The following is a 14,072-nucleotide window of genomic DNA, read 5'->3' as shown; positions in this document are numbered from 1 at the left end:
GTGACAACACGCAGCCGTGACGGACGCCTTTCCCGATGTGGAAGCAGTCTGTTGTTCCAAGTCCGGTTCTAACTGTTGCTTCCTGACCTGCATACAGGCTTCTCAGGAGGCAGGTCAGGTAGTCTGGTATTCCCATCCCCTTAAGAATTTTCCACAGTTTGTTGTGATCCACACAGTCAAAGGCTTTAGCATAGTCAACAAAGCAGAAGTCGATGTTTCTCTACAATTCTTTTGCTTTTTCTATGATCCAACAGATGTTGGCAATTTGATCTCTGGTTCCTCTGCCTTTTCTAAATCCAGCTTGAACATCTGGAAGTTCTCGGTTCATGCACTGTTGAAGCCTAGCTTGGAGGATTTTGAGCATTGCTTTGCTAGTATGTACAATTAAAGCAATTGTGCAGTAATTTGAACAATCTTTGGCATTGCCCTTCTTTGGTATTGGAATGAAAAATGATCTTTTTTAGTCCTGTGGCCACTGCTAAGTTTTCCAAATTTACAATAACTTAAATTAATAAAATAAGATTCACTCTTTTTGCTATCAATTATACTCCAAATAAATATTTACTTTACCATCAAGTAAGTTTTAGAACCCAAAGGATATCAGTGCTGCACATGATTCTTTTCATACCTAATCTTCATTACAGAAGTCAGATTAGAGAGATGATTTTAGGGCATTCCTCTATGGTTTCAAGATTTCTTATTTAAAGATATGTTTCAAAACAGATATAACAACATATTCAAAATGTTCTATATAAAATTAATACCAATTCCATTTTAATTTGCACTAAAGAGGCAATCTGAAAATTGACCTTGCCCAAGAAGCAAAACTCAAGAAAAAAATATATACTTACTGTAACACAACCTTTAGAAGCTCCTTTTATTTTACCAATATAAACAGAAGTAAATATAAAATCCAGTTGTAGATCCATCTCATTTTTAGGTACAAGACAGGAAATGTTTTCCATGACAGGATTATATGTACATAATTCAGATGAAGTCTAACAATGAAAAAATTATAAAATGCATGTAATGCTAAGTATTATATAAATGTTGACAATGCTTTTTAAAGTCAAATACTTCTTTAAATTATCATTAATAAGTTTGTGAAGGATTTTACACTGTTCTTACTGTCAAGATACAGTTATCTAGATTTTTCCCTTAAAAAGTATACGATTTACTTTGAGAAAATTACTCTAGTTGAATCCTAAATTAATTCCATAGGACCTACAATGCAGAAATACATCCTTCTCTGTATCAAATTCATGATTTCAAATTCAGTATTCCCTAATGGACTTTGTTTATTTTTAACTCTATAAAAATAAATTAAGATTTATATAATGCTTAGTTTAACATGAGCTTTTAAATATCTCTTCTAGTCACCACAACAACCCCACAGGACAAGTTATTTTTTTCTTTATGCATTTCATAAGTAGAGCTAATAGATGTTTGGACTGGTTAAGTGACTTGCTTAAAATAACACTGGTAGTAAGAAGCAAAACTAAAACAAATCAGCTTTCTATCTGCAGGTCAAGGGATATTTCAAGCATATAAAATTGCTTCTATAAACCAAGAAGATGCTCTTAGCTATTGCATTCTTAGTGCACAAGAAGAGATATAACTGCCTAAGAAATGCTGATACATCAAATCTATATGATTTACTATGTGCACTGTCTCAAAAATCTCAAAAATCATTCCACTTCTGCTCAAAAAATTCACAACTCTGCTTTTAAGTTATAATAGATTACCAGGCAGTATCAATAACAGCAATTTCCTATGATCTGTTCTGAGTTCTACAATGCTTTCAGATGACTTTTTCAACTCCATATTTGCCTAGCTGTTGCACATTATGCCTCTTTAACTTTAACATCACTAATGACCAAATAAATCACTACTAGAGCAATTATGCATGGGTATTCACTCTCCTACCTCTAGAAAATGTTGATTAATCTTCACCTCAAACATGCACACTACTCATTATTTTTAATAATGAGTAATGGCTCATGATGCCATGTATCTTTTTTTTTTAAATCATTCTCATCTTTTATTGCTCACTGTACTCTTCTTATCCCTTAAGCAAAAAAGGGGGAATCTAATCAACGACAGATGGTTCTAACTAGTCAAATAACTATGTGTTTTAAGTGATAAATTGAGAAGATGAGTGATAAAAAATTCCTTATTGGGTGTCACAATTGGTAAAGACTAACTGCCTTTTAAAAATGGTCAATCCATGTTTCTAACAATTTCATTTAAAACTGGAAACAAGGAAGGGTGCAGAGGTATATTCTGCCTTACAGATCTTGGTAGATCTCTATGTTATTTGCTGCTTGGCTGTGATCATATGTTGTCAGCTCTACAAGGGATGTAATTTTCGTTTAACATGATCATTTCATACTGCACTGTCAATTTACATGCTGTCAAGGGAATTGCAATTCATTTAGAATTTTGAACACATTATCAATACTGTTTTAATTACAAATACAGCTAAGCTATCAAGTAGGCTGCTGGCCCAGTTGGGCAACAATTGCTACATTTTAACAAAAATTCAGAACACAATTGCTGAGGTGATTTCTGTATGAAGTAACAAATGCAACAGAAACACCCATGAAACAATAATCACCCTATCAGACTGTTTTCATTAAACTGAGCAAATTCTTCACCACACTCTACAGAATAACAGCCTTTGAATTATTCAAAAACAACTAACAGAAGTTAACCATTTCTGCACTGGTAGTGACTGACTATCATTTCTTTAAAACAGGAAAATCAGAAGCTGATAATATGAATGAATACTGACAATAAATAACTTGAACCTTACTTTAGAGCTATACTCTTCTAAGACGTATGTCAAAAACACCACTGGCTGACATTAAACCAACACACACTTCCACTTCTGTAAGAAGGAAGAGACAAAGGACTTATCAAACTGATAGGTTCGTGACACTTTTCTAAACGCTTTCATATGTTGTTTCATTTAATACTCAAAATAATTTTGTGAAACAGGTGATATCATTCCCATTTAGTATATAAGGAAACAGGCTTAAAGAAGTTAAGGGACTTGTCCAAATGGCAGATCCAAGATCTGAACATAGCTCTGAATATCTCAAGAAGTCAGATTCTTTCCTCTACCTCATGCTGTTTTAACAGCATGTGAGGAAAAGAAATAATTCCAAGTAGCCCTTGTACTACAAGACTACACAAATACTAGAAAACATTTCATTCTAGAAAATGCTTTGGTAAAGTACTTAAACATCCAATGAGAACCCAGAAAGAGAATATTTGAGTCAGAATATTTAGATTGAAAAAATAAAAATGACCAAAAGAAAAATGACATTAGCCTTTCACTTCAAAATAAAGACAATTATATGCTTCCCTCAAACTAATACAAAAGTTGTCTCAGAATTTAAACTAACAAATATGTAAGTTTTACACAATATTCTGCTTGATGAAACAAAAAAAAAATAGTCATTAGCCAATAGTGTATATTTTACTGTTAATCTGTGAGAAGACAGAAATAAATTACCTGTACAGACTCACAAGTAACCAATGGTAGTTCTGACGCTACTGGTTCAGAAGTACTCTCACTTTCATGAGAGATGGCATCATCCTGCTTAGGCTGTAATTTAAGAATTTCTGAACTTTTATGTTCAGTGGGTCCTTCTTCATCACTAGAAACAACAACTAAAATGGAAAAATGTATTTTTTTAAAAGTGTCACAATAATCACATATAAAAAGAATTTTCTAATTCACGCAATATATCTTTAATAATTCCACTGAACTGAATAATCTAACTTTATTCAGTTTAGAAAGTAGACCATCATTCATTATCTGATTTATGCTAGTGGCATACAATGTTTTCACATGAGTGCTATTGTTCAGCAGTTACCTGCAACCTTACTCTCTGGAGGAAGAAGGTATTTTAAAATAGATAAAGCCATTAGGAGAACCTAGGAACAGATTCTAATTCTAATAATGTATTAATGTCATCATTCTAAATTGTACTTTAAGTCCTGTTACATTAGTTTCTTCTAGGAGGAGGAAATGAATGGCTAAGGAAAAATGTGGGAGACTAGTCAATAGATATTCTTTAGAACCTTTTTTGTATCGTATTAAATACTTGAAAATTAAAATCAAAATTAATGACAATAAATAAATAGCACTTAAACTCTCTGTACTTCAGCTTAATCAATCAAAATGACAATAATGGTCCTTAAAGATTTGTGCAAAAAAAAAAAAAACTATTGATAAGATACTGATGAGTACACTAATAAAAAAAAAAAATTAACTTCTGCTTCCAAGTACTCCATTCCTTACCTAAATCAATACTACAAAATTAATGACATCCCAAAACCACAAGTCTTTTTTTTTTTTCCTGAAGGTAATATATTCCATACAGATGTAATAAACAACACAGTGCCTCAGCAAAATTTCTTCAACAGAAGAAATAAAACAACTAAGCAAAGTAGAGAAAATGAATAGCTTTTATCATCCCCAAGTTACTTACTTGGTTCAGCAGAGATAAATGATGGGTTCCCTTCACTGTGTTCACTTAAAACAGGTTTTTCTATTGTGTTCGATTCATTCTCATCCTTCACAACTAGGGTAGAACTCCCCACAGTATCAGAGGAAATAGAGCTCTCAAAAGTCCCCATGGTTGAACAGTCAGAGCGCATGTGAGGAGAAGCACTCAAAGCCAACTCCTGATCACAAAGTGAGGGTAGCTGAGCAAAATCACTTTCTATGGATTCATGTGTAACTTCTTCAAACAGTTTTGGATCCTCAAGATAGTTTTCACTTGACTTTTCCAACTCAGTGAATACCGCTGGGTCATTTTCTTGTTCTTTCTGAACGTAAATAAATGAACACGAAAATCAGCACTTTTCAAATTTGGCTAACATGAACAATCTTTTTTAAGTTTAAATCCCTATAAAGGTAAAAATACTATATCATTTCTATAACTATAGGAATGAGAAAAGTACACAATTACACTACATTACTCTTGCCAAAGTCTCTCAAGTATTACTATAAAGATACAAAACTTGGGTCTGTCCAATCAGATGCTTAAATATTTTTTAAAAGGATGGGAAGGGGAAACTCCCATATTTACAAGTGGTTCAGAAGTCTCCCACAATCTAAGTCAACTTTAAATAAGAGAAAAAATTATTACAGCTTTATTTTGCAAAAGAGGCCATTTGACATTATGTGACTTTAGTTACAAAAGCAAAAAAATTAAAAACTTAGGATAACAATATGAAAAATTATGAAAATCAATTACTGTCTTCATCTGTCTCAGTTCAGTCACTCAGTCGTGTCCGACTCTTTGCGACCCCATGGACTGCACTACATCAGGCCTCCCTGTCCATCACCAACTCCTAGAGTCTACTCAAACACATGGCCATTGAGTCGGTGATGCCATTCAACCATCTCATCTTCTGTTGTCCCCTTCTCCTCCCACCTTCAATATTTCCCAGCATCAGGATCTTTTCAAATGAGTCAGTTCTTCACATTAGGTGGCCAAAGTACTGGAGTTTCAGCTTCTGTATCAGTCCTTCCAATGAATACTCAGGACTGATTTCCTTTAGGATGGACTGGTTGGATCTCCTTGCTATTCAAGGGACTCTCAAGAGTCTTCTCCAACACCACAGTTCAAAAGCATCAGTTTTTCGGTGCTCAGCTTTCTTTATAGTCCAACTCTCACATCTCTATTACCATATAAATCTAATCATGTTTATAACTCAAAGGCACTGCAAAGTCCTGAAATGCCTTGTGAATCAAAGGACTCAAAAAGCTATCTCAAAAAAAAAAAAAAAAAACTATCTCCTTACACTTTTATTGTTAACTGTATACTAAGTTTTTGAAACTAAGTAATGTATGCATTAAGTATTATAATTCCTACAACAGATTTCCTAAACTCTGGAAAAAGAGAAATCTATAGAAACTGGAAGTAAATTACTACTGATAAAATAGTCTGGTAATAATTTCACAGACCAAGTGAAATAGCAATTGGCTAGACAGTATGACTATTATGTGGTTAAAATAAGGCAGAGAGAAGAAACAGGTCTGTAGGATATACAACAAACCACTAAGTAAAGGCTGGTATCAGAGGAGAAATAATTTAAACTTTTTTATTTGTTCATAATACAGTTAGCCCTCTATATGTGCAGGTTCCACCAACTATGGGTTCCACCAACTGCAAACGGAAAATATTTCTGGAAAAATAATTCTAGGGATTTACAAAAGGCAAAACTTGAATTTGTCATGCACAGGCCACTATTTTTAGAGCATTTACATTTTTTCACATCCATTTACAATGTATTAGTTGGCAAGCAGTCTAGACATGATTTAAAATATACAGCAAGGTGCAGAATATATGCAAATATTATACCATTTAATATAAGGGATTTAATTTAAGCATCTATGGATTTGGTATGTCCAAGGTCCTGGAACTAACACACTATAGATATTCAGTGATGACTGTATTTGAAATTTGATCCCATAACTGTATTACTGCAAGAAAAATAAAGTTGCATTTAAAGTAGTAAAAAAAAAAAAAAAAACAGAATCAAAAAAATAGGCAAAGAAAAAAGTCTTGATGATGAAAACAGAAAGCTAGGAGAACATTACTTGGTCACAGTCAATTCATTTTTATCTTAGGGCAAATTATTTCATATGACATCTAAACACCTCTACTTACTGTCTGTTCTGCTGACTTATACAGAGAAGTAGGATTATGAGAATCAGGTAAATTACTTCTAAGCCTTTTCTTTCTCTTCCTGGAAATCAGAGTGGGTTCCACTCTTGAAACAGAATTTGTATCATCCTTGTTTCCACTCCCCTCTTCAAGATGGGCACAATCTCTACTTCCACTACTGAGGTCTAAAAAACAAAAGAGACATTTTTGGCCGAAAAGTACAGAAAGGATCCTCTTCAGAAAAGCTCAAAGAAAATCACCAAAATTGCTAAACTACTTTCAAAGCTTGTTTTTTTAAACTCCACTGTTAAATAAGCATACCAACATGGATAAACATAAAGACACATCCCATTTTAAACTGCATTCACAAAGCAAATGTTCATTGTACAAGAAATATGATAAAGGAAATATATTAAAAGGTAGTATTAGTAACCAAAGCAAAGTAACCAAACCATATTTTCCTTTTGCTACAATTGCATTTGACTATGATAAAAAAAAAAGTCTTAATAAAATTTTGAAAAGTAGTGTCTTAAACGTTTTTTAAATTCACGTTGATTTTAGAAACTACAACTAATTTAGACACTGGTTTTCTTTTTTAAATGTTTTAATATGTATTAAATAATACGTATTTAAGTTTTAATACATATTATTTTGTAAGTGAAAAGGGACAATAATTTGAAACAGTAGAGTACTGATCACTGCTCTCTTAAAAGAAGCCAAAATATCTCTCCTCAGCAGACAACTGTGGTATGTAATCATTCATAAGGCAATCAATTACTTTCACAGTTTCTTTTTTTAAAAAAAAAATCAAGACCCTTTAACTTTAAATCCGCACTAAATCTATGACCCTACAGAAAAGGATGGGCTTCCCTGGTTGGCTCAGCTGGTAAAGAACCTGCCTGCAATGCAGGAAGCCCGGGTTCAAGCCCTGGGATGGGAAGATCTCCTGGAGAAGGAAATGGCTACCCACTCCAGCATTCTTGCCTGGAAAACTCCAAGGACAGAGGAGCCTGGCAGGCTACAGCCCATGAGGTTGCAAAGAGTCGGACATAACTGAGCAACTAACACATCACATATCACAGAAAAGGAAGTACTCCCTTTTTTAAGTCAATAAAGCATTATTCTGAAATGCATTTCAAGTATTATCAAACATGTTTAGTATTTCAGTTATAAAATATATGTACTATACAAAAATACGTTCCAAAAGGTTCTACCTAACTAAGGTTATCCTAACTAACTGAAGGTTATCCTGAATTATTTTGCTTTCTGAATTATATAAGTTCCAACTCAGATATTATACCATTTTATATTAGAGATTTAAGCATTTATGGATTTGGTATGTCCAGGGTCCTGGGATTCACACAAAGCAAGTCCCAAAGCAGCTTCCTTGAATTCATAAACTTGAACCTATGTAACACTGACTGTTCTGACCACTTCATTTACTCAAAGTTCTTCAACACTACACACCTTCTATTCAAATTATTCTTGCTCTTACTCTAGCTTTATAAACATCTAATGACTAACATTCATAATACTTCTTTTTCGTTGCTTAAAAGGCAGGCATGGAGACAGGACTGAGGCCAAAAACTCAAACCACGAAGAGTCTTCCAAATTCCAAAGACAACACTCTTAACTCTCTCCCCCAGAGAAATAAACTACCCCCAAATTACCAACACAGTATTCTGAAAAGCACAATAAATTTTATTTGCAATTCTGTAAATTGTAATGGTTTTCTTTGTAAACTGTAAACAGTGAAGGAGAGGGAAACTCAGCAAGCTGCAGTTCATGGGGTCAGAGAGTTGGACATGACTGAGCAACTGAACAACAAAAACTATAAAGATAGTCAAATATAATTTCTACATATAATACTGGATCAAGCTATAATTTTGAAAAACAAATACTACAGCAAACGAAACTGATGCGGGATTAGCTCAAGATGACACAATAGTAAAGGACAAGAGCTCACCACCTCCTTTTGAAAACATCAAAATCACCACTGAACAACCATCAACAAAAAAAATGCTTGACTCTACCGAAAAGGGATACCCAGCATCCAAAGACAAAAAGGAGTTCTCAGTGAGATGGTAGGAGGGGCACGGTCACAACAAGCTGAAGTTTCATATCCACAAGGTGGATGACTCAAAAGGAGGAAAACAGTTAACCAGAGAAGTGAAAGTTCTGAGCCCCACATCAGGCTTCCGACCCTGGGGGTCTGGCAACGGAAGGAAGAGTCCCCAGAGAATTTAACTATGAAGGCCAGTAGGGTTTGATCACAGGCTTTTCACACGACTAGGAGAAACAGAGACTCCACTCTCAAAGTGCACATACGAAGTCTGTGCAAACCAGAACCCACGGTCAAAAGGCAGTGACTTCATAAAGAGACTGGGCAGACTTAACTGCGAGTACTGAAGGGCCTGCTGCGGAGGCCTGGACTCACTGAAAGGGAAAAGGACACCGGCAACAGCAGTTCTAAATGACACACTAGACCGGGCAGGCCTAACTGCTATCCACAGACCATTCCATCCAAGAGCCGAAGCACGCACATTCTTCTCGTGTGCAAACGGAACATTCTTTGCATTGAACACATGCTGGGCCACAAAGAGAGCACCAGTAAGTCTAAAAACACTAAAATCACACCAAGCATCTTTTCCAACCAAAACACTGAGACCAGAAATAAACTATGAGAAAAAAACTAAAAAAACCAAGCACGTAGACTAAATATACCATTAAACAATCAGTGTAACACTGAAGAAATCAAGTTCAGTTCTGTCACTCAGTCATGTCCGACTCTTTGCAACCCCATGGACTGCAGCACACCAGCTGCCCTGTCCATCACCAACTCCCGGAGCTTGCTCAAACTCGCAAAATCGAGTCAGTGATGCCCTCCAGTCATCTCATCCTCTGTTGTCCCCTTCTCCTCCCGTCTTCAATCTTTCCCAGCATCAGGGTCTTTGCCATTGAGTCGGCTCTTCCCATCGGATGGCCAAAGTACTGAAGCTTCAGCTTCAGCATCAGTCCTTCCAATGAATATTCAGGACTGAATTCCTTTAGGATGGACTGGTTGGATCTCCTTCCATTCCAACGGACTCTCAAGAATCTTCTCCAATACCACAGTTCAAAACCATCAGTTTTTCAGTGCTCAACTTTCTTTATGGTCCAACTCTCATATCCATACATGACTACTGGAAAAACCATCTAGTCAGATGGACATTTGTCAGAAAAGTAATGTCTCTGCTTTTGAATATGTTGTCTAGGTAGGTCATAGCTTTTCTTTTTTTTTTTTTTTCATAGCTTTTCTTAAATGGAGCAAGCATCTTTGAATTTCATGGCTGCAGTCACCATCTGCAGTGATTTTGGAGCCCCCCAAAATAAAGTCTCTCACTGTTTCCATTGTTTTCCCATCTACTTGTCATGAAGTAATGGGACCAGACACCATTATTTTAGTTTTTTGAGTGCTAGTTTTAAGCCAGCTTTTTCACTCTCCTCTCTCACTTTCATCAAGAGGCTCCTCAGTTCCTCTTCACTTTCTGCCATAAGGGTGATGGCATCTGCATATCTGGAATTATTGATATTTCTCCTGGCAATCTTGACTCTGGCTTATGCTTCATCCAGCCGGACATTTCACATGATATACTCTGCATATAGGCTAAATACACACCTTTGACTGTAGTCCTTTACCAATTTGGAACCAGTCCATTGTTCCATGTTCAGTTTTAACTGTTGCTTCTTGACCTGCACACAGATTTCTCAGGAGGCAGGCAAGGTGGTCTGGTATTCCCATCTCTTTAAGAATTTTTAACACTTTGATGAGATCCACAAAGTCAAAGGTTTTGGCGTAGTCAATAAAGCAGATGTTTCTCTGGAACTTTCTTCTTTTTCTATGATCCATTGATGGTAGCAATCTGATCTCTGCTTCCTCTGCCTTTTCTAAATCAGCTTGAACATCTGGAAGTTCACAGTTCACATATTGCTAAAGATTCACTTGGAGAATTTTGAGCATTACTTTCCTAGCATGTGAGATAAGTGCAACTGTGCAGTCATTTGAACATTCTTTGGCATTGCCTGTCTTTGGGATTGGAATGAAAACTGACCTTTTCCAGTCCTATGGCCACAGTTGAGTTTTCCAAATTTGCTGGCATACTGACTGCAGCACTTTCACAGCATCATCTTTTAGGACTTGAAATAGCTCAACTGGAATTCCATCACCTCCACTAGCTTTGTTCATAATGATGCTTCCTAATGCTCCTTGACTTCACATTCCAGGTTGTCTCGTTCTAGGTGAGTGATCAAAGTGGAGCATAGATTTGTATTACTGTGATATTGAATGGTTTGCCTTGGAAATGAACAGAGATCATTCTGTCATTTTTGAGACTGTGCCCAAGCACTGCAGTTCGGACTCTTTTGTTGACTATGAGGGCTATTCCATTTCTTCTAGTGGATTCTTGCCAGGAACAGTATGAAAAGGCAAAAAGATATGACACTGAAAGATGAACTCTCCAAGATTAGGTAGGTGTCCAATATGCTACTGGAGAAGAGTGGAGAAATAACTCCAGAAAGAATAAAGAGATGGAGCCAAAGCAAAAACAAATCCCAGTTGTGGTTGTGACTGGTGATGAAGTAAATTCCGATGCTGTGAAGAACAACACTGCATAGAACCTGGAATGTCAGGTCCATGAATCAAGGTAAATTGGAAGTGGTCAAAGACGAGATGGCAAGAGTGAACATGGACATTTCAGGAATCAGTGAACTAAAATGGTCTGGAATGGGTGCATTTAATTCAGATAAGCATTGTATCTATTATTGTGGGCAAAAATCCCTTAGAAAAAATTAAAGCGGATATCAAACAAATACCTAAAGACCAATAAAATGAAAGCACAATGATCCAAAATCTATTGAGATGCAGCAAAAGCAGTTCTAAGAGGGAAGTTTATAGCAATACATTCTTACCTCAGGAAGCAAAAATCTCAAATAAACAACTTAAGCTTATACCTAAAGTGACTAGAGAAAGAACAACAAGCAAAATCCAAAGTTAGTAGAAGGAAAGAAATCATACAGACCAGAGCAGATATGAGTGAAATAGAGTCAAAGAAAACAATAGTAAAGATCAATGAAACTAAATGCTAGTTCTTTGAAAAATAAACAAAATTAATAAACCTTTAGCCAGAGTTATTGAGATAAAAGACTCAAATCAATAAAATTAGAAATGAAAAAGAAGTTACAACTAATATCACAGAAATACAAAGGATCATAGCTGTATGCCAATAAAACAAGCTGGAAGAAATGGAAAAATTCTTGGAAAGGTACAATCTTTCAAGACTGAACCAGGAAGACAAAGAAAATATGAACAGACCAATTACAAGCATCATAATTCAAACTATGACTTAAAAACTCCCAACAAATAAAAGCCCAAGACCAGATGGCTTAGAATTGGGTTCTATCAAACACTGAGAAAAAAGCTATCACCTAGCCTTCTGAAACTGTTCCCAAAAACTGCCAAGGAAGGAAAACTCCCAAATTCTGTCAAGCCACCATCACCCTGCTATCAGAACCAGAAAAAAAAAAAAATCACAAAAAAAGAAAATTACAGGCCAATATCACTGATGAACACAAACACAGAAATTCTAAACAAAATACTAGTGGTCCGAATTCAAGAATACATTAAAGATGCATACACCATTATCACATGGGATTTATCGTAGGTATGTAAGGAGTTTTCAAAATCCACAAATCAGTGTGCTATGTCAAATCAACAAACTGAAGAATAAAAGTCATATGATCATCCAAAAATCTTTTCAAAAGAAAAGCTTTCGAGATAATTCAACACCCATTTATAATAAAAACTCTCCAGAAAGTGGGCAACAAAATAAAGGCCTACAAACCTACTGTTTGTGGAAACAAACCTACAGTTAACATCATTCTCAATAGTGAAAAGCTAAAAGCATTTTCACTGAGATCGAAACAAGATGAGGATGTCCACTCTCACCACATTTATTCAACATAGTTTTGGAAGTCCTAGCTATAGCAATCGGAGAAGAAAACGAAGTAAAAGAAGTCCAAATGGGAAAAGAAATTAAACTGTCACTGTCTGCAGATGACATGATACTATACATAGAAAATCCTAAAGACACTACCAGGAAACTATTGGAGCTCATCAATTAATTTGGTAAAGCTGCAGGTTACAAATTAATACACAGAAATCTACTGCATTGCTATACACTAAAAATGAAAGATCAGAAAGAGAAATTAAGAAAACAATCCCATTCACCATCACATCAAAAAGTATAAAATACCTAGGAACAAACAAACCAAGACCTGTATTCCATAAACTGTTAAGACACTCATGAAAGAAATAAAAAATGACACAAACAGATGGAAATATATATCATATACTTGGACTCAAAGAATCAATATTGTCAAAATGACTATACTACCAAAGGCAATCTACAGATTCAATACAATCTGTATCATATTATCAATGGCATGTTTTATAGAACTAGAACAAAAAAAAAATTAAAATTTGTATTGAGACACAAAAGACCCTGAATAAACAAAGCAGTATTGAGAAAGAAAAATGAAGCTAAGGAAATCATGCACCCTGACTTCAGACTATACACTTCAAAGCACAGCTAGCCACACAGTACAGTACAGGTACAAAAACAGAAAGATACATAAATGGAACGGAATGAAAAGCTCAGAAACAAATCCATGCATCTATGGTCAGTTAATCTATGACAAAGAAGGCAAGACTATAAAAAGGAGAAAAAACAGTCTCTTCAATAAATGGTGCTAGGAAAACTGGACAGTTACATGTAAAAACAAAAAAATGAAATTAGAAAATTCTTGAAAACCATACACAAAAATAAGCTTAACATGGATTAAAGACCTAAATGTGAGACCACACACTATAAAACTCTTAGAGGTGGAGAGGGAGGTGGGAGGGGGGACCGGGAAGGGGAACACGTGTAACTCTATGGCTGATTCATGTCAACGTATGACAAAACCCACTGAAAATAAATAAATAAATAAATAAAACTCTTAGAGGGAAACATTGGCAAAACACTCTGACAAAAACTGCAGCAATATATTTTTGATCTATCTCCAAGAATAAAGGAAATAAAAATACAAATGAACAAATGAGAACTAACTAAGCTAAATGCTTTTGTACAGTTAAGGAATCATAAGTAAATGAAAAGACAATCCAAAACATGGGAGAAAACAACTGAAATGATGTGACCGACAGGGATTAGTCTCCAAATTTTACAAACACCTCATGTGACTTAATATCACAAAAAACAAACAACCCAATCAAAAATGGGCAGAAGATCAAACAAATACTTCTCCAAAGAAGATATACAGACGGCCAAAAGGCACATGAAAAGATGT

General features: G+C 35.3%; 1 protein-coding gene across 5 annotated transcripts in view; it reads right to left on the bottom strand.

Annotated features, from left to right (window-relative positions):
* SENP7 (SUMO specific peptidase 7) overlaps positions 1-14,072 on the bottom strand; it is a 152,896-nt gene that overhangs the window by 35,372 nt on the left and 103,452 nt on the right. For all 5 annotated transcript variants that reach the window (XM_065913549.1, XM_065913550.1, XM_065913553.1 and 2 more), the window contains 4 exons: positions 6,693-6,874; positions 4,503-4,842; positions 3,521-3,678; positions 852-998 (listed from right to left, as the gene is read on the bottom strand). In XM_065913549.1, coding sequence (XP_065769621.1) covers positions 852-998; positions 3,521-3,678; positions 4,503-4,842; positions 6,693-6,874 — 827 coding nt within the window. The remainder of the gene's footprint in view (positions 1-851; positions 999-3,520; positions 3,679-4,502; positions 4,843-6,692; positions 6,875-14,072) is intronic.

Source organism: Muntiacus reevesi, chromosome 21 (genome assembly GCF_963930625.1).
Source record: "Muntiacus reevesi chromosome 21, mMunRee1.1, whole genome shotgun sequence".
Taxonomy (NCBI): domain Eukaryota; kingdom Metazoa; phylum Chordata; class Mammalia; order Artiodactyla; family Cervidae; genus Muntiacus; species Muntiacus reevesi.
Note: the sequence above shows the minus strand (reverse complement) of the source record. Positions and strands in the feature narration are given on the sequence as shown.